At 46.8% G+C, this 23,984-nt stretch overlaps 1 protein-coding gene across 3 annotated transcripts in view; it reads left to right on the top strand.

The window, feature by feature from the left end:
* The window catches only part of KIRREL3 (kirre like nephrin family adhesion molecule 3), a gene marked incomplete at both ends in the record, with an annotated part of 594,525 nt that overhangs the window by 425,919 nt on the left and 144,622 nt on the right, over positions 1-23,984 (top strand). For 2 of the 3 annotated variants that reach the window (XM_080714132.1, XM_080714130.1), the window contains one exon: positions 21,865-21,942. The exons of the other annotated variant lie outside the window; for it this stretch is intronic. In XM_080714132.1, the coding sequence (XP_080570258.1) occupies positions 21,865-21,942 (78 nt within the window). The remainder of the gene's footprint in view (positions 1-21,864; positions 21,943-23,984) is intronic. 3 annotated transcript variants of the gene reach the window in all.

Raw genomic sequence — 23,984 nt, 5'->3', positions numbered from 1 at the left:
CTCTCGGGGGAGGCAAAGCAGACTGTGAGCCCCTCCCTAGGGCCTGTGCAAGCAGCATGAACACACACATGTGCCTGCCCATGCCCTATGTGCTCTAACACACTGCCACACACACTGCTCACCTCATGTCCACACACAGACATCTACACCCTGAATTCTCACTCCATCCTCACCTGCACACACATGCACACTGCCAGTGATCATAGTGTGCAGACACACCACCCCCCCCCCGTGCTGAGGTCCAACCCTAGACCCAGGATCGTCACCGTTCCTTCCCTTGGCCGCTGAGTCAAACATCTCTGACAGGGAATTCCCACTTTGCCCTCCTGCTCCTTTGTGAGATCCTGAGGAAGAAAAAGAGAAGGAAGCCAGGTTCTTGGATGAGCACAGGACCCAGGGGTCAGTTCCTGGGCGGCAAGCTTCCCAGAACCAAATGTCCCAAGGGATGTTTTTCTTGGAGAAGAGAAGACATTTGCTAAACTTTGAAGTAGCTGAATGGAGGAAGGATTAGCCTCACTCTTTGTGGCCCCACAGTGCAGATCTGGGACTAATGAGTCAAATTTACAGGACAGTCAAGGATATTCAAGCTCAGTATATAGAAAAACTTTAAAATTACTTCAGTTCTCCAAAAATGAAAACCAAAAAAGATTGTAAAGTGATGAGCTCCCTGTCTTTAGAAGAATCCAAGTGGAAGCCTTTGTGACTATTTCTCAGAGCTGCTGCAGAGGGGATCCTCTGCTGAGTGTGACCGTGGGACTCAGTGACCCCAAAGTCTCCTCCTAGGTGAAGAAGACAGAACTGGAGAGGGACTGCTCAGCAATTCTCCCTGACATGACCCCCAGCAGGGATGACAGCTAGAAAAGTTTCCTGGATACTGGTTGCCGCTAGGATCCCCTTGACCCCACCCAAATTAATGAACCCTCGCTGATCCAAAGAGTGCCCCAGAACTTCTTCCCAAGAGACCTGGTGTTCCCTGGCTTCTGTCCCAGTCCCCTGCCATCGACCTGACCCAAGTGCAGAAGCCCAGAGACCAAATTTGTTTCAGGTGACATTTTGATGAATTTAGATCCAAACTCACTCGACTTATTGATCCTAGAGAAAATGTTCATCCTTTAAAGACCACCCAACTGCATACATAATCCATGTGCCACACACCGGGTCAATATGAAACACTGCCAAGACAAACATGTGGCTGAACCCCTTGTTGAAAGAGGGCTGTGATGTTCTATTTCTCTCTTTCTTCCACACCATCGGAGTCCCCCACACACACCCTGATACGTGAAGAAGTGTTCTGCAGAGATCAGCTGGCCACTAGCAAGGAAGACACAGGTCTTCTGCCTGCTTCTTTGCTCACTAGCCATGGAACTCTGAGCAAGCCAGCCCTGTAGCTCCCCTGAGCCAAAGGGGGGAAGTTACACCTCCCTTACCAATTACAGTATGAGGCCACTCAATCCTACTATACATCCAGTACAGGATCCTCTCTAGGGCAGCTCTGAGAAATAGCCATGTGTTTTTTTCTTTAGATCCTTCTAAAGACAAGGTGCTCATTACTTTCCAATCTTTGCTTTTCACTTTTGAAGAGTTAAAAAAATGTTTTAAGTTCTATATTGAACTTAAACATCCTCTACTACCCTGCAAATTTGACTCATTAGTCCCAAATCTGTGCTGCGGGGCCACACAGAATGAGACCAATCCTGTATGTAATGAGAGCATCGCTGTGCCTGTGTAGACCTTAAGTGCTAGTCTTTTGTCCCCTCTCATGCATTTGGCACAGAGAATTTCCCAGGGCTCAGGAATCACTTGTTCCTCTGCAGATGAAAAAGGGTCCTCTTAAAGCTGGGCGTGGTAGCACACACTTGTAATCCCAGCATTCGGGAGGCTGAGACCGGAGGATCACGGTTTGTGGACAGCCTCAGCTACTTAGTGAGGCCCTCTGCAATGCAGTGAGACCCTGTTTCAAAATAAAGAATAAAAAATAGGGCAGGAGGTGCAGCTCTGAGGTCGAATGCCCCTGGGTTCCATCCCCAGACCCGCAAAAAAAAGGGTCCTCTCGATGTGCCCCAAAATGCAAAGCACCAGGGAAGACAGAAATCAAATAAAGAAACTCATGCATATGTTGCACCTGCATCCAAACCCAGCCCCACAGCACCAGGCCAAGGTGTGGTGGACAACACGCACTGCCTGCTTGAGGTGGGCTGTAGTGAGGACATTTCACACTTGGAAATGCTGAAGCCCAAGGACATCAAAAGCTTGTCCTAGCACAGAAACACTTCTCACCACTAAATTATATGCATAAGAAAGGAGCAAAATACCCTCTAAAAGGGAAGCTCAAGCCTGACACAGTGGCTCGCACCTATCATTCCAGTACTTGGGAGGCGGAGACAGGAGGATGACAGATTCAAATCTAGCCGCAGCAACTTAGCAAGACCCTATTTCAAAATAAAATAAAAATAATTTTAAGGGCTAGGATTGTAGCTTAGAGGTAGGATGCCCCTGGGTTAAATCCTCAGTACAAAAAAATAAAATAATAAAATAAAATGGAAATAATTTTTCAGTACCAAAATATAAAGAGGAAGCTCAGACAGGGGAGGAAATAGACCAAATAATGTTATGTGCTTGTCTGCATATATCATGCTGAATTTCACTCTTGTGTACAATTTAATGCATCAATAAGAAGTAAAAGGGAAGCTCAGAAAGGCAAAAAAAATTATTTTATCTTTTTTGCTACCAATATCCAGAGCAACCAGAACTGACATAGTAAGCTCTTAACAAATGGTAGGTGGGGGGATGGATGGGTGGATAGATGGGTGGGTAGATGAGTGGATGGATGGATGGATTGATGGGTGGGTGGATAAAACTCAAGGACCCAAACCTGAATGTCTGGAAAGTTGACCACATAAGACTGACCCATACCTGAGGCTGACTTGTGACATATTTCTATGAAAGGAGAAAATGATGGTAGAGAAGATGCATGGTCAGAGCTCTGCACAGGGTCCTGTTCTCAAACCATGAAAGCTCTCAGACCTGAGCTCTCACCTCAACCCCCAAGAATATACAGGGACATAAGGTGCTGAATCAAATGGTAGTCCATCAAATATCAGGCTAGCTTGCCCTTGAGTGGCCCACCACATGTATTTCCTGAGAATCCACTATGTGCCTGGCTCTCTGCTAGGTAATAAAGATGCAAGGGCTGATCGCCTATAAGCAAGAAGGGTGGAGCAAAAGAAAGCAATGGCAGAAGGATTCCAAGTCCAAAGTCAGCCTGGCAACTTAGCAAAACCCTGTTTCAAATCAAACAAAACAAAACAAACAAAGGTGAGGGATGTATCTCAGAGGTAAAATGTTCCTGTGTTCAATCCCCAGTACAGAAAAAAAAAAATTTAAAGTAAAAAACAACAAGAAATATGATGTATGAATATAATGTACCAATAAAAATTTAAAAAAAAACAAGAAACCACTGCCACATCTATGGGGTATCTCATAGGAAAGAATTGTGCTGTCGGCCCTTCACATCAGTGGTTTCTACATCCACAACCAACTGTGGATCAAAAGGATTGGACGTAGTGGGCGTGGTGGTGCACACCTGTAATCCCAGCACTTGGGAGACTGAGACAGGAAGATCACAGTTTTGAAGACAGCCTCAGCAACTTAGGGAGGCCCTCAGGAATTTAGCAATGCCCGGTTTCAAAATAAAAGATAATCTAGCTGGGAATGTAGCTTGGAGGCAGAATGCCCCTGAGTTCAACCCCCAGTACCACAAAATATATATATTCAAAATATACATATAGAGGGAGGGAAAGGGACAGGGACCTGGACCTGGAGGGAAGTGCTTCAAGAGTTGTAGGCATGTATGTTTCTATCATTCCATACCCCAGTATGATACATAATTATAATATACAAAATAGAAATATATATAATGTGATATACAGAGAGAAAAGTTGTACCTGTATTAAATGTGTACAAATTCATGTCATTAATCCCCAAACACAAATAGTATAAGGGCTACTTACATAGCATTTAATATTGTATTGGGTATTTTGAGTAACCTAGAAATGATTTAAAGTATATGGGAGGCCAGGCGTGGTGGCGCACTCTTGTAATCCCAGCATTTGGGAGGCTGAGACCAGAGGATCGCGGTTCGCGGACAGCCTCAGCTACTTAGTGAGGCCCTCTGCAACTCAGTGAGACCCGGTTTCAAAATAAAGAATAAAAAATAGGGCAGGGGGTGTAGCTCGGAGGTCAAATGCCCCTGGGTTCCATCCCCACACCCACAAAAAAATAAATAAAATAAAGTATATGGAAGAAAATAAGAAACAAATAAAAGAGAAAAAATAAAAATTCTTAAGTTTTAGAAATAAAAATATGGGAGGGTGTGTGTAGATTATGCAAATATCATAGGGTACAGTCTCCTGCCCTACTTCAGTCTATTTTACAAATGAAGATATTTTATATACAGGACCTGAACATCCGAGAATTTTGGTGTAAGGTAAGGACCTACCCATCCATTCGAATGGATGGGTGAGAGAAACTACCCTGAGAGTTTCATGAGGAGGGGTCTTAGAGTAAGAGTGGGGGAGACACATCAGAAAACAGGAGCATCCAGGCTAGGAACAGCAAGGTTGAGGGCTCAGAACTGGACTAGGCGGGACGCGGTCTCAGAACAACTCACAGCACTAGCCCTATGGGGCAGAGGTGAAGAGGGAGGGTGGGGAAACAGGACCAGGATGTAGGCAGGGATTCTTACCACTTGGGGGCCACAGGCTGGGAGACACAGGGCTCTCCCCAGGGGCCTCTGGACAGGTCCCTTCCCTGCTCTGAGCTTCCAATTTCTCCTCTTGCAAGGCCAGGTGAAATGACTTCCAAGATTTCTTACATTTCTAACATTCTATGACATTTCTGACTAATGCCCAAGATCAAATATGTACACAAGACCAGAGGTATAAGAAAATACACAAAGAAACACAGGTTAATCTAGTGCAAGCAGAGTAAGACCTGAACGGGGTAGCTATGCTGCAAAGTCTCAGAAATAACTGCAGAGTCATCCCTGAGCTTCCACCATACCGTGGTTCCCCCTGCAGCCCTCCAGGAAGGGGGAGTCTCTATTGTCCCTTTAGAGGTCTTTCCCTGGGATAGCTTAGTGCCCACATAAAGAGGCAGACAGGAAGGCTGTCCCTCCCTGCCTTCATGCCAGAGCAGGGGCGGAAGTCAAGATTCACCTCACCCCACAGAGGTCCCAACATGCAGGAAAACATTACTGTGGTCAGAAGTGCCAGGAACGCTTCCTGGCCCTCAGTTCACATGGTTAGACTTGTTATGAAGCTACACTCATTAAAGAAAGGGAGGTCTTAGGACCCAACAAATCTTAAGTTAGAGGGATTCTGGACACACTTCGAGAGAAGTTCTTAGCTTGGGGACTGCTATGGTCTCACCATTGTGTTCTTTTAAAATCCATACACCAAAATCCTCAACCCCAAGTGATGGTAGTAGGAGGGGGGCCTTGGGAGCCTGGTGGACAGGACCAGTGTTTTGTAAAAGAGGGCTGAAGGAGCTTGCTTATCCCTTGTACTGTGTGAGGGCACAGTGAAAAGATGTGGTCTAGAATCCAGGGACCCGACCTTCAGCCGGGACCCATTCTGCCTTGACCTTGGGATTCCCTGCCTTCAGAATAGAGAGGCATGCAGCTCTGTTGTTTTTAATACTCAGTACATGGTATTCTGTTATTATAGCCCAAATGGATTAAGAGTGAAGGGAGCCAGAGTCATGATGAAAGCTACAGTACTCTGCAGAGACACATAGATATTCAGTTTGTATGCAAATTTTGAAGTGTCAGGATCCCCTCACCCAGTTTCCCAGAGGCCCTCAGACATAGGGTTCAGTCTCCTGCCCTACTTCAGTCTTTCTATTTTACAAATGAAGAAATTGAGGCGCTGAATGAGTAGGTGACTCCCCCCAAGGTCACCCAGTTAATTAGAGCAAAGCCAGGTCTCAGGAAATCAGGCCAGCATCTGCCCCAAGCAGGAGGGTCCCAGGAGGTGCCATGACCATGACCATGTCTGCCCCAGACATCACCATCTAGCACCAAGCACAGAGAAGGATAAGAGAGCAACCAGGTAAGGCTGCCATAAGTGCAGCCTCTGAGAAACGGCCACCCCAGTTTCTCTCCGCTGCTTCTCTCTCTATGACAGTCAGCTCTCCCCAAGGCCCCAGCCAGAAAGACAATGGCTGCCTGACCCAGCGCCCTCTGAGCAGCCCATGGCTCCCTTGGCTCAATACACAGAATGCTCCTCTCAAAGCGGGGGGGGGGGGGGGGTGTCGTGCCTCCTCACTGGAACTCTTGGACCTGCTCACATTATCAACCCCACAGTGTAAGCAGAAAATGTGGGCACACCTGTGAGGAGGGGCAAGATTTAATGGAACACAGGATCTTAAGTCAGACAGGCTCAGATTCAAATCTTGGCTTGGTCACTTTATAGGTGAGCTGACATTTAACCTTTCCAAGCCTCCATTTCCCTATCTGAACAATCATAGTACTGCTCCATAGGGTTGGTGTCAGAATTAAATGAGATGATGGGCATAAAAATGCTTGATTCCGTGCCTGGTAATACATTTTGGCTGTTTTATCACGCTGTCCAATGGTTCCAGGATAGTCAATCCTCTTTAGGATCCCAAAACCCAGCTATTCATTGTTACTCTAAACAATGGATAGAAAGAAATACAGCTTCCATACTTCCTGGTATTTGTAAAGAGAACAAGAGACTCCAGAGAAATTCTTGCAAGAGCCTGCTCCCATTAGCAGCTACTGTCCATGGAGAGAGTGTGAGTTTTCCCCCTCTAAAAACTTTAAAGGCAAATCCTTACCTTTTCAGAAAGGCCCAATGGCAGTCCCTCAGGAGGCAAGGGAGACAGCCATGCAAGCTCTCAAGTCCACTTGGGGGCTTCTCTGGACAGACCTCAGCAGCTTCTGCTCATCAAACACAGAATGAGGCATGGATGGGGCAAACACTCACCTGAGAGCAAGCAGAAATCACAGGTGGGGACCTCAGCCACGTCCACCTAGAAGGCAGACCAAGGTAAAGTCCCCTCTGCAAATGTTAAAGCTCAGCCAACGGTGTGCTGATAAACCAGTTCTCAGGAAGGGAAGGGAAGAAAAGACAGAGAGGAGAAGGAAGAAAAGTAATGATGATAGCTTGCCAATTTCCAGAGTGTAGATTTTCCCACCATACTGGATTTAAAGCTACTGATGTGACACCTCCGAATGCATAGTTGGGAAGGCATATGCACAGTTGGCTTTTCTATACAACCAATCCCCTGCCTGCAACCTACACCCCAGGCCCAGCAGGACAAGCCAGAGCATGTCCATCCCCACAACCTGGCCCTGCCACTTTTCCTAAGGTCCAACAATCTGCCTTCTCTCTCTCCCACCTGTAGCTCCCTCTCCTGTCCTTCTGGTGGCCAGATTCCCTGAACCTACCTGTTCCCCTTTGGTTGCTGTGTCCATGTGTTTCTTGAGGCCTGCCCAACAGATCTGGGCAGCACCATCCTGTGGTCTCAGCCATGCTCCGTAGAACTTCCATTGCCTGGATGTCATCTGGATTGGACATGTCATAAGATACTCTTTCCTTCAGTCTTTTTGTGTGTATTTTCCAACCCCCAAGAGTGGGCCTTAACCTTTCTAAATGCATGCCTAATGTGTGTCTTGTGTTTACTCTGCAAGTAAACACAATCTTGATCTGTGGGTGCAAGGAAGCCAGGATGGCAGCCCCAGCAGGACAGCCACTAGCCAGTCTTTCCCCGAGAGCAGAGCACAGTGGGACCCTGGTCTGCTGTGGGAGTTAGGTAGACTTCAACAGGATGGAGACAGCACTGCTCAAACTAGAGAAGTGGGGATCTCGGGCTGATCAATCTTAGAGTATATTATTCTTGTATTGACTGTTAGAAGACCCCCGTCTTCATGATATCATATTGCTATTCTTGTGTGTGTGTGTGTGTGTGTGTGTGTGTGTGTGTGTGTGTGTGTACTGGGGTTCCTGGAAGCCCTTCTACCTCCTGGCTACACTCCCAGACCTATTTTATATTTTTTTGTTTGGAAACGGGATCTCTTAAGCCAGTGCGGCTGGCTCTCAACCAGCACGATCTTCCTGTCTCCGCCTCCCAAGCGAGGGGATTACAAGCATGCGCCACCACCCAGCTATATTGCTATTCTTTAACTACCATGAACAGTGCACTAACAATGTCCAGCCTTGGTTCTCCACATTTAGACAGATAATAGGAACATGCCTCTCTTCAGCTTCACTTCCCAGCATTTAATATACACTATGTCAGAAGCTGTCCACTTTGCAGGTTGAGGAAATGAAGATTCCCATCAGAGATCAAGAGCCAAGAGGTAGTTGGAGAGGCTGAGCCTCTGTGTAGAAGTCTCAAGGGATGAGGTCATTGGCTCAAGCATCCTGGGCTGCAGGAGCCAGAAGAGGACCTAGCTTGTAAGTGGTGTGGCTCAGGACCCCTTGCCCAGCAGTTTTTCCCATTTAAATGATCCTCTTTCTCCTAGACCATCCTCCCTCTCTGGATCTTCTTGACATAGAAGGTCCTCAGGATGAACAAGAAGTATGAATTCTCCTGTAGTGTGGTCCCTGAGCCACTGGCCTCCTACACATTGCTGTGTCCAATTCTCTGTGGTCCAGCCACAGAGAATGGGGCTCAAACAAGGTCTCCAATGGCTTCTCCTGTGCAGACAGGCCACAGAAGCCAACCTGTGAGCTCAAGTGTTTCTGAATAGACCCAGGAATGGCAGTGCAGACTCAGGTCTGTTCTGGGACAACTCATTCCTATTCCAAGCACCAAACAGCTCATGAATGACCCAGTGGATAGATCCTTCTATAATATGTAAGGATACACACACACACACACACACACACACACACACACGTGTGTGTGTGCACCTGCACTCACATCCTCCCAGCCTTCTCCATCTTCTGCTCTGGTGGGGCTGCTAGGTGAGATGGCCCCTAATAGGATCACCTCTCTGGGGCCCAGCTATTGATGTGCAAGGTGTGTGCAGTCCCCAGCATGCCTGGAGCAATCAGCCTCCTACTGGGCCAGCCCGGTAGTAAGTAAACTTTCATGTTCAGATTAAGTGATGCCTGGTGGTTCAGAATCACTCCCCTGGATCTGTTTGAAGCCGATTCCTTAATCAAAGCTATTGGGCTCCCCTTCGCCTCTTGCCACTGAAAGGTTATCATTAAAGAGAAGAAAGGAACTTTGGTTTTTGTGGCTGGGCCATCTGCTTGGATGTAGGGCTCTCAGGGAAGTGGGGTTCTTGGTTTGAAGCTCAAACCTTGTATATAAACCCCAGCTTTGCCATTCGCAGCTGGGTGACTTTGGGAAGTTGTGGGGCCTCTCTGATCCTCGGTCAACATTCCCAAGTGCCATGAGGGTTGAAGGGGAACATGTGTTTGGTGACTGCATCTTCAGCTGAGAAGCCCTGCAGGTGTATGTTTGTGGCTAATAAGCCCCAGTTACAGCCTGGCTTCCACATTCTCTAACCTGTGCTCTGGTCCCTAAGTATGAGGCCTGTTGGCCAGCACCTCCATGAACCTTCCATGGAAACTCTCTTAAACTAGTGAACCTTCCATACAGCATCCGTGGCAAGAGCAGGGCTGGTGGCATGACAGGTAGAGCCCAAGCTCCACCATGGCCTTCACCTTAACCCAGTCTCAGAGGTGGACCCCAGGACCCACTGCAGCCCTGCGTGCAGTCCCACCTCTGCTTTTCCCTCCCTGGACAGCGCATGGGAGAGACTGCATTGAGAAGACATTGGCCTGGGGCCTCCACGGCTATGTAGATAGCTAGATAAATAATTACTAAATAAATAAATAAGTGAAAATAAACAAAGAAGGCCTCCAATGAACTTGAATTGCTGCCGTGCTGAGAGGTAACTGGCAGATTCGATTTAATTATAAGATACAGCGTTGTAATGGAGTGTGTGCGGCGCAAGGAGATTCTGGGTAATGAGAGAGCAGCGGGTCCCCTGCCTGTCCCACTAGGTCATCTCCTCACCCTGAGCTCATTTCCCTCCCTTGGCGGGAGGGGGCAGGCAGCTGCCTGGACTGTGCTCTGCCCTGGAGAATGAGATCTCACCACGCTCTAGCCCTTTGCTCCTCACAGCCTCAGCTCCAAGGTAGCCCAGGATAGGATACCCCAGAGGACTGTCCCAGCTCAGGACACATGTGAAAGAGGAGAGTGGGGCAGAGGCTGTACCCCCTATCCCTCTTCGGGTGGTACATACTGAGATAAACGAGGCCCACCCTGCAGGGTGAGGCTGAACACTAGACTGTGAACAAGGCAGCTGTGACTGCCTTGGTTGGGGACAAGAGTATGACATCAGCACCTGACCTCCTTCCTACTGCTTTTCTTTCTTTTCTGAGGGTGTGTAACTGGGATTGAACCTAAGAGCTTTCTACTTCAGAGCTACACTTCAGCTCTTTTTATTTTTTATTTGGAAATGGGGTCTTGCTAAGTTGGGGAGGTGGTCTTGAACCTGCAATTCTCCTGTCTCTACCCCCCAAGTACTGGCCACCATGCCTCCTGCTGTTTTTCTACCCAGAAAGTGGAAGGGTTATCTGCCATCCACCAGAGCCTACCTACCCTCTTCCACCCTCAGGGTTCCTAAAACCCTATACTCCCCCAGTCTTGAGGCAATGTTTTCTGTTCTCTATCCTCTCTATCCTCTTCCCTGTACTAAGTGAGGGCAGACGTCTCCCTCCACCCCCACCCTGTTCTGTAGAATATGGGGTCTCGAGGAAAAAGCCCGGACATTCCAGCCTGACTCCAGGATGAATTATCATGGGATCCTCTCAGTTAATCCTGCACATTCATAGTTTTATTTAGGCTGTAAATGGGGACAAGGTGGTTTGTAAGCACATCACTAAACATCAGCCCTGCCCCTGCGCCAACCCAGCCCGAGCAGGCGGGCTTTCTCCACACTTCCCTGCTTGCCCCAGGAGTCACAGCCCCTTCTCATCCTCCAGAATCCCAGGGTTTCTCAGTTTCCCCAACCATCAGGCAATGATGCCCAGGACCATTGGCCAGCAACCTCTAAAGGCCCTCTCTTCCTCTATGTCTCTCCTGGCCCCCTGGACAGTGTCTACAAACTCAGACTGCATCCTAAGAGAAGGGACTGGGCCTGGACTCTGGAACCCGACAGGCCTGGGTTTTAATTCTGAATCCCCTACTTCCCCCCTGTGCAAGTTCAGCAAAATTACTCCACATCCCTGAGCCTCCCCTGGCCAGTGGGGCTAATAGTGTCTTCCCTAATCTGAGGAGAAACACAAAGCATGCGCACATTCGCAGCCTCTTGTTGGCCCTCTGCCTTTGCAAAGGGGAAGGGGCAGCAGAGCTCTTGGCAGCAGGGTGGAGTTTGCAGGGGCCCCTTATTGCCCTTGCTCTTAGTCTTTTGGAGATGCTATTGATCTTATTGAGAAAAAGAAAAAGAAAAAATAAGTGCTGTTCTCTTGTTTGGCCTCCCTGCCATGACTAGATGTACTGGTCTGAGCATCTTTGGGGGACAGGGCACCCAGCTGTTGCACATCTGGCCCCCCTTTGAACATTAACCACTGATATCGACTTTCTCTTAGGAAACCTCTAAAGCCTTCTGAGCATGTGGCCCTCAGCAGGCCCTGTTCCTGGGTGAGTAGTCTAAAGACAAGCCAGGGGACTGGAATAGCCTTCATGTTCCTATTTCTCTCTTAGGGTCCCCCACAAAGCAACTGAACAACTGGGATTAGACATCTTCAATCAGAGGTGGGCTGATACATTCCTAGGCATGTGATAAAACTATCTCCCGTAATGCTTTTCAGCCAACATTATTTAAACCCCTCACCTTCCTCACAAGGAGATCTTACTTAATTAGTTTTACTGACCTCAACACTTACTAGCCATATGGCCCTAGGAACATTATTTAACCTTTTGAATCCTGGGTTTGTTCATTTGTCAAATAGGAATACCTTATACAGCTCATATGAAGGTTAATAAAGATAATGTACACAACATGCTTCACTCAGAGACTAATGGATTACAAGCAATTAGTACCTAGTTCGTGTGTGTGTGTGTGTGTGTGTGTGTGTGTGTGTGTGTGTGTGTGTTACTGGGGATGGAACCCAGGGGCATTCTACCTCCAAGCGATTCCCCCAGCCCTATTTTTTATTCTTTATTTTGAAACAGGGTCTCACTGAGTTGCAGATGGCCTCACTAAGTAGCTGAGGCTGTTCATAAACCATGATCCTCCTGTCTTAGCCTCCCAAATGCTGGGATTATAAGCATGTACCACCATGCCTAGCTTACCTAGTCCTTTGAATTGTAATAGTAAATGAAGTGGGCCTGCCCCAGGTGGGCAAGCAAAGCATGAGGAGGGATGAGGCTTGGTTGTGTCCAGAACCCCCAGGGCAGTGGGGAGAGCCAATGTCCCAGTTCTAACACACAAAGGTAGACTCTGCTAAGCATGGGGCCTTCACTGATGGTCAAGTGCCCCAGAAAAGGCCACATTCTGAGTTCACTGGTGGCCTTTCTGGAATTCCAGGCAGTTCATCAGTTGAGGAGAAACCAGATCATGTCTGAAAGTAGGGGAAGAACACAGCCATCCCAGGAAAGAATGGCAATAAGAGCCAGACAAGGTCTCAGAGACTCGGAATTGGTGAGGATGATCTCACACAGGATGGAGCTGGAGTGTGGCCCGGTGCACCGAGCAGGGAGTTGGGCAGACAGGGCTCTTCCAGGCTCACCCCTCTAAAATGGCAATTTCTGGGCTGCAGATGTACCTCAATGGGAGAGCACTCACCTAGTATGTGTGAGGCCCTGTGTTCAATCCCTAGCATGGCAATAAAATACGTCAGTTTCCTTATAAATAATGGGAGTGATTCAATCTGTTTTCATAAGGCTGCTGTGAGGGTGAAACAAGATGAGAGAAAATCCACACACCCTTTGCTGCTCAGTGTCAGCTCTTTCCTTCTTGAGATTCAAGCTTAGGCCAGTGGAGCAGAAACTTGGAGAAGCCAAAGGATTGATGACCACGTGGGCACCCAGATTTCCTGCAGGCACATGGGATCTGGGACCATAGCCACACAGACAATTCTAGACCTCACAGCTGGTGGTGAGGAGTTGCTAATAATTCTGCCTGCCTTGGCCGTGCAGTGGGCAGGACTGTGCCAGCCAGCAAATGTCACAGCGGAGGCAGCCAGGGACTGCCCTAAGGTCAGTCATCACCACTATTGATGGTGCAAGATGCCCATCAGCAGGTGTCTGTGGGAGTCTCGCTCCCTGTGGGAGTGAGCAAGGTTGGGCTGTGGTCACAGAACCTTTTTGGAATCATCACAAATGACTGTCAACTCTTCCTGAAAGACAATAACTCAACATGAGCTTTTTATGTAATTCATTATTTTAAAAACTTAATTTAAGGCCACAGCTGTTTCAAGTTTCTCTTCTAAGAATTTAATTGGTATGTAATAGCATAGTTAATTAAATACAAATCAATAGTTTAGAACAACTAATTGATACTTAATATGAATGGAGGGAAACTTAGTTCTAATATAATTAACTCATATTAAATAAGCTATGAAATAGCAATTATATCTTTACAACAATGTAAAGTTTATAGTTCTTTAATAAACTTAGATTAGCAAGCAATGAGACTCAAAAATTATGAAACAGGTATTATTGGGCTATTAAACATTTATAACTTGTCCTAGAGGGCCAGAGCCAGGAACTAGTCAAATTTAATAAACCTTTCCTAATCCTCTCCTCGGGTCTCTTTACTGTAGAAGTTGATCAGAAAACAGTGATCTTTGTGTGATTTATGGGAGTCATTATTGCCAGCAATGTGAGTAATTATGCTGCAAATAGGACTAGGCAGAATGGCGGCGGAAAGCAAGAGTTGAGTAGAATCAAGGTGAAAACTTTCCAAATCTACGACTCTAGCATCCTGGGGTTCAGAGAGGCATCCTAGGGCAGAATGGCTGGTGCTGGCCATCACTGTACCGCCACCTGTGAGAGCAGGTGTCAAACACCCAACCAAGAACCTGCCACATCTGAGCCTTCACGGCCTATGACCTACAGGAGAGCACCCCTCACCAGCCCTCAGCCTGCAGCTTCCTCCGCTAGGCTCCTGTGGCAAGGATTGTCACGCAGATGAAAATACTCCATTGCTCCCAAGGCTTTCGTTAACAAACTATCACAAGTACAGATTGATCATTCCTAATCTCCAAATCCAAAATGCTCCCAAATCTGAAGTTTCATGCTCAAATGTTTCAGACTTGAGAATATTTTAGATCTTAGACTTTCATTATAGGAATCTTCAAAGAGTAAAAAGTCTATACAAATACTCCCAAAGACAAAAACTCCAAAATCTGTACCATCCCTGGTCCCAAAGCATACTCATCCTGTCCATGCCTTGTATGACACACTGGGTTAGATCTCATTGGGATAAGGATCTTGCCTTACATACTTTCATCTTGCACAAGTCTATGTTATATTATGGTTTAGATCTGAAATGGCCCCCAAAGGGCCGTGTGTTGAAGGCTTGGTGCCCAGTGCAGCAGTGTCCAGAGGTGAGGCTTTGGGGAGTGATTGGATCATGAGGGCTCTGCGCTCATCAATAGGTTTATCCATCCATGAATTCATAATCTGATGGCATTACTGGGAGGTGGTGGAAACTTTAGGGGGTGGGGCCCAGTTGGAGAAAGTAGGCCACCAAGGAAGGCATGCCCTGGAAGGGTATATCTAGTCCTCAACCCTTTTCCCAGTCTCTCTGTTTGCAACTCTGAACCACACTCGTTCTCCACCATGACATTCTACTTCACTACAAACCCAGTGATGGGGCCAAGTGGCCATGGACAGCCCCATGGTCTGTCTAGAATGTGTTTCACCATTTTCTCTCTGTTCCAGCACCTCAAGTGGCTTAGCCTCCCCTGCTATGGCCACCTGGCTGGTCTTCCTGATGCCTTTCACTGTTCCAGTCCACCTGATTTGCAGCTGCCATACTGACCACCAAAGAGCACCACCTGATAGTTGATTACATGACCTTGGCAAAGTCATGTGACCTCCCTGCCTTTCCCATTTCATATCCGTAAAACTAAGGGGGTAGAGGAAATGTGATAACCTTCACACACCAGTCTGATGTTTTGTTTCTAATTATCACACTCACTCTTATTAAGTACTCCTTTCTTGGCACTTTTTCCCACGTGTTGGTTCATTTGATTTTCATATTAATTGTATGAGAAGGGTCTTAGTATTGACAATTTATAGAGGGGAAAACTAATCCTCGGAGCAGCATGAGGACTGCTCACTGGTAAGTGCTGTCACTTGGCGTCAGCAGCTCTGTTAGCACAGAAGCATACGTGGCCTCCGGGTGACTCCAGCCAGGTCCAGCTGGCATCTTCTCCATATGGTCTCGGGCACCATCTGGGGAATGTGAGCTATTTTCAGCCCCTCTACTGCTCTGTGTGGAGGTGGCAGAGATCTGGAGGCTCTGAGGTCCCCCTGTGATAGCTCAGCATCCTCTTGTTTGCTCTCCGGTCTCTGACTGTCTTCAGAGAGCAGGAAGGGGAAATAGATGTAAAGGCATCACCTCTCACCTGGAGTATGGTAATAGTCTCCCGGGTAGCCTCCCTTCTCTGGGTTTATCTCCTCCATCTATCATCTACACCAGTGCTAATCAGTGTAAGGCTGGCCTCTCCCTACCCTGCTTAGCAATTCTCATGACTCCCTGCTCCTGGCAGGAGAAAGTCTGGACTCTTAGGGAGGTTCATCAGCTGCTCCAAAATCTGGAGGTTTGAGGCCAGCCCTTGCAACTTAGAAAGACCCTGTTTCAAAATAAATAAAAGAGCTGGGGGTGTAGCTTGGAGGTAGAATGCCTCTAGGTTTGATCCACAATACTAAAAATATATATATAGCTTTAAGTGGATTGTGATGCAGTAAATGTGGGTATAAATGTATCACTATAGTATTCTGACTTCATTTTTAAAAGATACAAAAGAGTGACATACCTGGGTCATACAGCAGTCTCATTCCTAGCTTTTTTGATCATACTGATCTTATAGTGATTGTACTAATTTACCATCCTACCAAGAGCTCCTATTTCTGCACATCCTCACAAGCATTTATTATTGCTGCACTCTTGATGATTGATATTTTAGCAGGAGTTAGACAGAATCTCAGTGTAGTTTTGATTTGCATTTCTAATTGCCAATGTTGAACATTCATTTCACGTATTTGTTGGCCATTTGTATTTTTTCTTTTGAGACACAGCTATTCAGTTCAATTGATCATTTTTATCAGGTTATTTGCTTTTTTAGTGTTAAGTTTTTTGAGTTCTTTATATATTCTTTATATATTTATGTATTGGTTCTCTATCAGAGGAGTAACTGGCAAAGATTATAGAACAAACCTAAGCAAACCATCCTAGAGGAATGGATAAGGAGAATGTGGCATAAACACATAATGGAATTTTACTACTCAGACATAAAGAAAAACACAGGCATGGCATCCACAGGCAAATGGATGGAACTTGGGGAAATTGTGTCAAGTAAGATCAGCCAGGCTCTGAAAGCCAAAGATTATATTTTCTCTCATATGTGGAAGCTAGAGAAAAAGGAGGATGCAAAAGTGACTTCAGATAATTGATAAGAGAGACCAGTAGAACAGTGGAAAGGAACTTGGAAGGGAGTAGGAAGGGGATATGGAGGACTGAGGAAGGGAACAGTTCAAATAATACTATTTCCATATATGAAGGTATTGCTACCAACCTCACTAGTATGTATGGGGATTGGCATGGGAGCCAGAGAAAAACACACCAAGTGCTGTGTGCATGTGCATATCACTTTGAACCTCACTCTGATGTCTAATTACAATGCCCCAATAAAAGTAGCTTCAGGAGAGAAAAGTTGGTCTTTGGCAACTGAATGACATGGTAGCTATGACAGCACTGTGAAAAAATAAATATTCCACAAACGTGAGATAATATCACCACGTCACCTGAACCATTGTGAACAGATGAACTGGAGACACAACAGGAAGGCTTCCCACAAATGGCCACCCCTCTGCACTAAACAGCCTGAGTCATGGGGAAGGGACAGGGACTGCCACTGGCCATTGCCACCAGCTTTAGCCACAGTTACTTAACAGCTCAGTGGCCTCTGAATGGGGCAATAAGCTAGCACTGCCTGCCCAACATGGTCCTCACACTGGAAGCACGAATGCTAGAGGCAACCTGGACTGCTCCTCAGCTTACAGACAGCCAGTGCCCCCTTCCTGTAGTCTCTCATACCCATCACCTGTGCTGTCCTATCAGAGCCACCCTGATGGCCATCGTCCCACCAGTTGGACCCTCTAAGCAAATGTGTGATGCTATCGCCTGCAGGTAGCTCTGGAACCTGGGGAATTGATTCCAGAGAATCAGAGTCAATGAAAACAGCCAGGCGTCATGGGAAGACCAGCTCCTCCCCTTCCTGTCGGTGTGAGTTTTCTAGGGCTGATGTGCTAAGTAGCTTACCTGGCTGAAATGCATTGTCTCACAGTTCCCGAGGCCCAAGTCCAAAGGCAAGACATTGGAAGGTCTGATTCCTTCTGAGTGCAGAGGGAAGGATCTGTCTAGGCCTCTCTTCCTGGCTTGTAGATAGCCATCTTCATGTTCATGTAGTGTTTTCCCTATTATGTTTCTACCTCCAAAGTTGTACTTTTTATAAGAACCCTGAGTCACAATGCACTGAAGCCCATTCAAATGATTTTTTTTTTTTTTGGTGGTACTGGAGTTTCTGGAAGCCCTTCTACCTCTGGGCTACACTCCCAGACTTTTTTTTTTTAAACAGGTCTCTTAAGCCAGCATGGCTAGCTTCAAACCTGTGCGATCCTCCTGTCTCCACCTCCCAAGCGCGGGGATTACAAGCATGTGCCACCATGCCCGGATAATGATTTCATTTTAACTTGGTCATCTTTGCAAAGTCTCTACCAAAAATAAGAACCTATTTTAAGATATTAGGATTAGAACTTTGACATATGAATGGGGGCTGGGGCACAATTCGACCCATAACACCATCTTAGCCCAAATCACTTGATGGCTCTTCTTTATTCTTTAGTATGTCTTGATTGTAGTATCTGCAGTCCTAGGACCCCACATCATACCCTAAGAACTAAGCCAGAAAGCCCTGAATCTCAGCTGAGCAACATCAGCAGCTAGAGCTTGGCCTTGTATCATCATTTTTACTTCTCTGAGCCCCCATTTCTGAAAACAAAATGGAGGAAATAATTTCTCCCTTGCTTCCTTCAGAGCTACTGTGAGTATCTAATGAGACCGTGAATGTGACAGCCCAGTGAAAAAATAAGTACCCCACAAATGTGAGGTAGTATCACTGTCTCATTATTATTACTAGTAAGAATAAAGGCATACTCTGGGTAAGCAGTGTCCCATCCGCACCCTCTGAAACTGAAGAAACACATTCCATTTATGAAGCCATCGTTTTTTATTCCTCCCAGGAGGAAAGCCCACAGCAGTTACCTGTTCCAGTGGTTGACAAGTTTCCTTCACTATGTAGGCATCCTCGCCTAACCTACATGCTTTGTGCTACAGTTAGGACCACCTGCTTTAATTATGATCTGGCCTGGGGAGAAATGATCATCCCCAATATTTTTAATCAGCCCTTTCTTTGAGTCAGCAGAGCTTTCCTAGGCGCTTGCCATGTGCTAGACACAGAACTTGGTACTGGGGCTCAGACCTGGAAAAGGCAGAAGGCACAGTCCAGAAGCCAAGAGTTCCCAGGGGTGCAAGTCTCCTTTCTCCCTAACAAACATACCCTATCCTAATACCTATTTCCTGCCTTTGTTTTGCCCAGACACTGGTCAGTATCTCTGACAACACCCCACCTCCCCCAGCTACTTCCAGGTTTTTCTCCTCTCACACTTATGTCCCTGCTGCCTGGTTTCACATGTGGACTCCATGACCTCTAATTTAGCTCCACAAACCTCTCCAAAAAGCATCCCAGATTTTTGATAATGGAAAATGAGCTGGTTCTCACTTTGCTAACTCTCCAACCTGCTTGTTCTCCCAGAGAGCCCAGTGACTTCTCCCCGCTTCTCAGCAAAGGCACAGTCAGAGAGCCCTCTCACTTAATAAATATCTGCAGCGTGCTTATTAGCGCCTTGTAATGTAGCCGCCTAAATAATTAAGACTAACCCACACGTGTCAAATTAAATGAGCCAAATACATTGAGAAATTACCTCGTCCTCTATTTCTTTTATTAATCAGGGCTTTTTTTCAACTTCTTTTTTTTTCTCATTTACAAAAATCAAACATAGGGAGACTTGCTCATAATAACTGTGTGAACATGCAGGCTCTCCTCAGGCAATCACCCTGGGGCCATCCTAGCATGTGACATAGGATGAGTTGCACTGGGGTGGCAGAAACAGCCAGCATACATAGCCAGATGCAACAGGTTGCCTGGACTTCAACTCTTTAGGATAATGGCTTCTCCTCCCATTCCCCTGAGAGGTCAGGGGACTGTCCATCCATCCTTTCCAAGTCATTCTCCTTGCTCAGCGCTCCCCCTGAGTCTCCTCCTGGGCTTAGTTCCAGAACCCAGACTCCCTTGCTCGTTAGGAACCCCTGCTGACATGCTTTAGATGGGCATAAGAAGTGGATGGCAGATATAATAGGAATCGTCAGCAATTGTATCCCTCTGATGATGAACAATACTCCTGCAATCCTAATGGGCTGGCCACGCTGAGGTTTCAATGGTCTCCAGCAAGAGGCTATTGTTGGTTGGAGCTCAGCGCCTCCTCACAGCTTGTACTTGTGCTAGGTCCCTCCTGGCATGCAGCATTCCTGCCTCTTGGAGGTGGTTGTTAGAAAGAATCCACAAATATAGTAAGTAAACATCAAAGGGGCTTTGATCCACCCGGCCCTCTATGGAGGAGGTGCCCTGAAGAAAGGGCCAAGGCCTTGGATGGGAGAACTTAACATCGTCAATTTGGGTGCCTGAGATGTAAGGCTGTTTGAAGTGAGGGCGGTTTGGGCTGCAGCTTCAGATCAGCAAGCGAGTGAGCAGGGGAAGGAAGAGAAGTGAGTGCCTTTGGAAACGGCACCCTCAGATCTGCCTCTCTGCTCTTTACTGATAGTCAATAAACCCCTTTAAAGAATCATGAGATCAAAGCAGGCGACCTCCCAGGGCAGTGGCATGCTGCCACCACCTGCCATGCTTTGTTTTTCTCTAGGGCATGAGCCCCAAGCTTGACTTATCTGTCTCTCACGGGCCCTACACTCCCTTTTATCCCAGTACCTTGGAGGGTAGACCTGGGCAGCAGGAAGTGGATGGTCCACTCCGTCTATCCTCTGACAGCGCAGACACTGACAGGCTGGAGTTCAGAGACATGTCCAGTGCTCTACAGCAGCCCCCTAAGACACACCACTCCTCAGAAATAAAGGAAGGAAGCAGCCAGGCACCCAGGAACCTGCCGTCACATTCTCTCCTCCAGAAATCAGCCCTTACCCACTTGCCCAGTTTCTGGTAGCTGTTATGTTTGTATGACTTTAAGCAAAGAGGTGGAAATAGGGAATCTAAATCAGAGACAGTCATTGCATTCATCTTGAGCTTCAATTTTCCCATGTGTATTCCCATGTGAATAATAATGGCCCATCTGTTAACCTCATGGGGTTGTTGTGGGCATCAAAAGGGGAACTGGGTATAGAATTCCTTCAGAACCCATAAGGTTCTTAAAACAAATGAATATTAAAAGAGAAATGCTGCCAGGCATGGTGGCACATGCTTGTAATCCTCACTCTTGGGAGGCAGAGACAGGAGGATCGCGCAGGTTCAAAGCCAGCCATGCTGGCTTAAGAGACCCTGTTTCCAAATAAAAAACTATAAAATAGGTCTGGGAGTGTAGCTCAGAGGTAAAAGGGTTTCCAGAAACCCAGTACCACTGAGAGAAAGAGAGAGAGAGAGAGAGAGAGAGAGAGAGAGAGAGAGAGAGAGAGAGAGAGAGAGAGAGAGAGAAGCCAAAGAAGAAAGCCTGGCTTCTCACGAGACAGAGGTACTCCAGTCCAAAGCTCACACACATATCAGTGTTAGTGTGCAAAATACTAGACAAATATATAAATAAATCATCTCTTGCATTTGCTTCCTGGAATTATTGTTCTATCTTGTTTTTTTTTTTCCAGTTGGGTAAATGCTGTGTGGGTTCTTGTGTGTCTTAGCTATCCCAACCCCTGTGCTCTGAGTCTATACTTCACAAGCACTGGATGGAGGTGTTGAATGATGCCTCAATATAGGAATGCACAGGATTCCCAGCCCCAGAAACTCAACCCTTTGAAAGGAATAAAGAGAGTCCTTCTGCTTGTACCTCACAACCCCTGTGTCTTCCCCCAAAAACACTCAGTCTTTCTTTATTCTGGGTCGCCCACTGCATCTGGTTGCACAGTCCCATCCTGGACACCAATAGCTGGGTTCTGCCTCTTCTCTTCTAACCATAATCTCAAGGTGATGGTATGGGTATAGACCCAAGACCCAGGATATAAAGGGTCTAGGAAGCCCAGGGTAATGGTTATGAGTATGAATTCTGGAGCCAGACTGCCTCAGTTCAAAATCCTGGCTCTGCACCCCCTAATTTTTCCATCTAAACTTACTTACTGAATGGAAAGATATGAAATGGGAATAATAGTGGCACGCACCTTTCATGACGTGAAAATTCAATAAGATTTTTGGTTTAAAATTATGCCTGAAGGATAGGAAGTGCTATATGAATGTTTGTTATAAGAGCAACAAGCCCCACAGATCCTTAACTCTCAACTCTTTCCCAACTCACTTATCTCTGCTTTTCTTCCAGAACTGGGCCTCCAGAAGAGAGGATGTTGTCTGGTGCTGGGCTACATGGCCAAGGACAAGTTTCGGAGAATGAATGAAGGTCAGTGAGAACCTCCTACTGCCTCGAGGGTAATATGGAGAGCGAACTATGCCTTGTAGCAGTAGTACAGAAAAACCATTAAAAATAGAACTTGGGACATGTCAGACAGGAGAGTGGGCAGCTCAGCTTGATTTCCATGAAGCTATTTATGCAGTAATGTGGGGAGGAACAGTGACTGCGGGATACTGGTTCCTGGCATTTCCTTAACACTCACCCCCTCCTCCCTTTGAATCCCCTCCTTCTCTTCCTGTCTCTTCCCTACCTTTGTTCCTCGCCCACCTACCCAGCCAATTAAATCTGCTTCTGTTGTCTCTCTAACCCAAACTTCTCTACCAGTCTCATCAAACACTCACATTTCTTGAATGCCTGTTGGATAAATAGCACCTTACAGGGCACTTAGAAGAATCTGAGCAGAAAAATAAGGCAGAGGCTAGAATACAATAAGTGCTATATGAATGTTTTTATTCTCAAAGAGCTTACACTTGCAACTCTGTGCTCTTTTTCAATTCTATTGGCCCACCTCTCCGTCATACCCATGGGCCATCCTGCCTTCCTCTTGCTCTGGGTCTTTCCTCAGAGATGTGCCTGGGTCACAGAAGACCTGGGGAAGGTATTAACACTGATGCTGAGGCTGAGATGTGAGAGCAGGGCTGTCACTTATGGGCCTGCTGTAATAAAGAACCAATCCTCTCCATCCCCAGCCATCTGTCTTCGTGCAGCTAATAACCCTCTTCATCAGATGCCACAGACTGTTTGTCAGAATTCAAAAGTAGATAAACAATGGCTGAGGATGCCATTTATTCATTAAAGTCAGACAAATGAAGCCTTGGCTTCCTACCAGCTCAGCTTGCCCCGAGCTGGGCCTCTTCCTTCCAAGGCTCAGAGCCCCTGTAGCCTCATTCCCACTCCAAGAAAGGAGGAGGCAGTCCACTTCTATCTCTGTCCCCAGAGGTAGACCATAGGATGGCCCCAGTGTCCTCTGTCTATGGCCCATAGTTCACTCTTCTCCCACCATCCATGGCACTTATGCCCCACGTGTGCCCCGAACCTGAGCCCTTGCCAGCTAGGGATCTGTCACAGGCACTCATGAGGGTGACAGTCTGATAGGTATTATGCCAGCACAATTAAGCCCAGGAAGTGATCACCTCCCCATTTGCCACCTGTCTGTGGGGAAGGCAGCAGCCTCTAAGAAGCCACTTCTCATTTGTGGGAACCCCATGGCTGAGCACAGCCAGGGGTGAGCCTGCATATTCCGTCCTGCCCATCAGTCTCTTTCATTGACTCCCTTTCTTTCTTTCGCAGTCACCCCCTCCCTTCCCAACACCGCTGCTTGACAAGAGTGCTAGGCTGTAACTTCTAATTTGTGGGAACTGACAGCATGCCTCTGTCCGTGGTGCTGAATAGACATGTTCTTTCGCTGGCAATGCTCATTAGAGAAGCTGAACCGAGATTCCTAGGGATTAGGGGAGCCCAAAAGTCAGAAGCTGGACTGGATTTGAAACCCCAAGCTCCAGGTATCTGACCCCAGCTTCTAGGTGACCAAGAAGATGAGAGGGTGGTGAGAAAACTAAGCCAATATGTGTGAGGAGTTACAAGTCCCAACTCACAAAATGGAGACAGGACAGGAAGAGGGTGAGACAGTGGGCCAGAGGAGAGAGCATTGGGTTTACTTTGGCTCTGGAGGGGTGGGAGACATGAGGAACAGTGCAAGGAGGCCTGTCTCCACTCCAGACAGCTGTGTGCCACGTTACACCATTTTCTCTCTTCCTAAAGCTCACATGCCCAAACTCCAACACATCTACAGATAAGAAAAGGCACCCACAAGCATGGACAGCTGTTTTATGGTTTATAATATCTCATAGCAGTATGCAAAAATAATTATAATTCACACACATTAATAATTTAACTAGAAGAGCAGCCATGACATCAATCGAGAAACACACATCTCTGTCCATGCCACACAAAATACCTTGGTATAAATTGAACAATTGCTAACATAGTATAAAATAATTATTTTTCTCCCAATTACTGAATTGAGGAAG

Source organism: Muscardinus avellanarius (assembly GCF_963383645.1).
Source record: "Muscardinus avellanarius genome assembly, chromosome: 1".
NCBI lineage: Eukaryota > Metazoa > Chordata > Mammalia > Rodentia > Gliridae > Muscardinus > Muscardinus avellanarius.
This window is presented reverse-complemented; position numbering and strand designations above follow the sequence as displayed.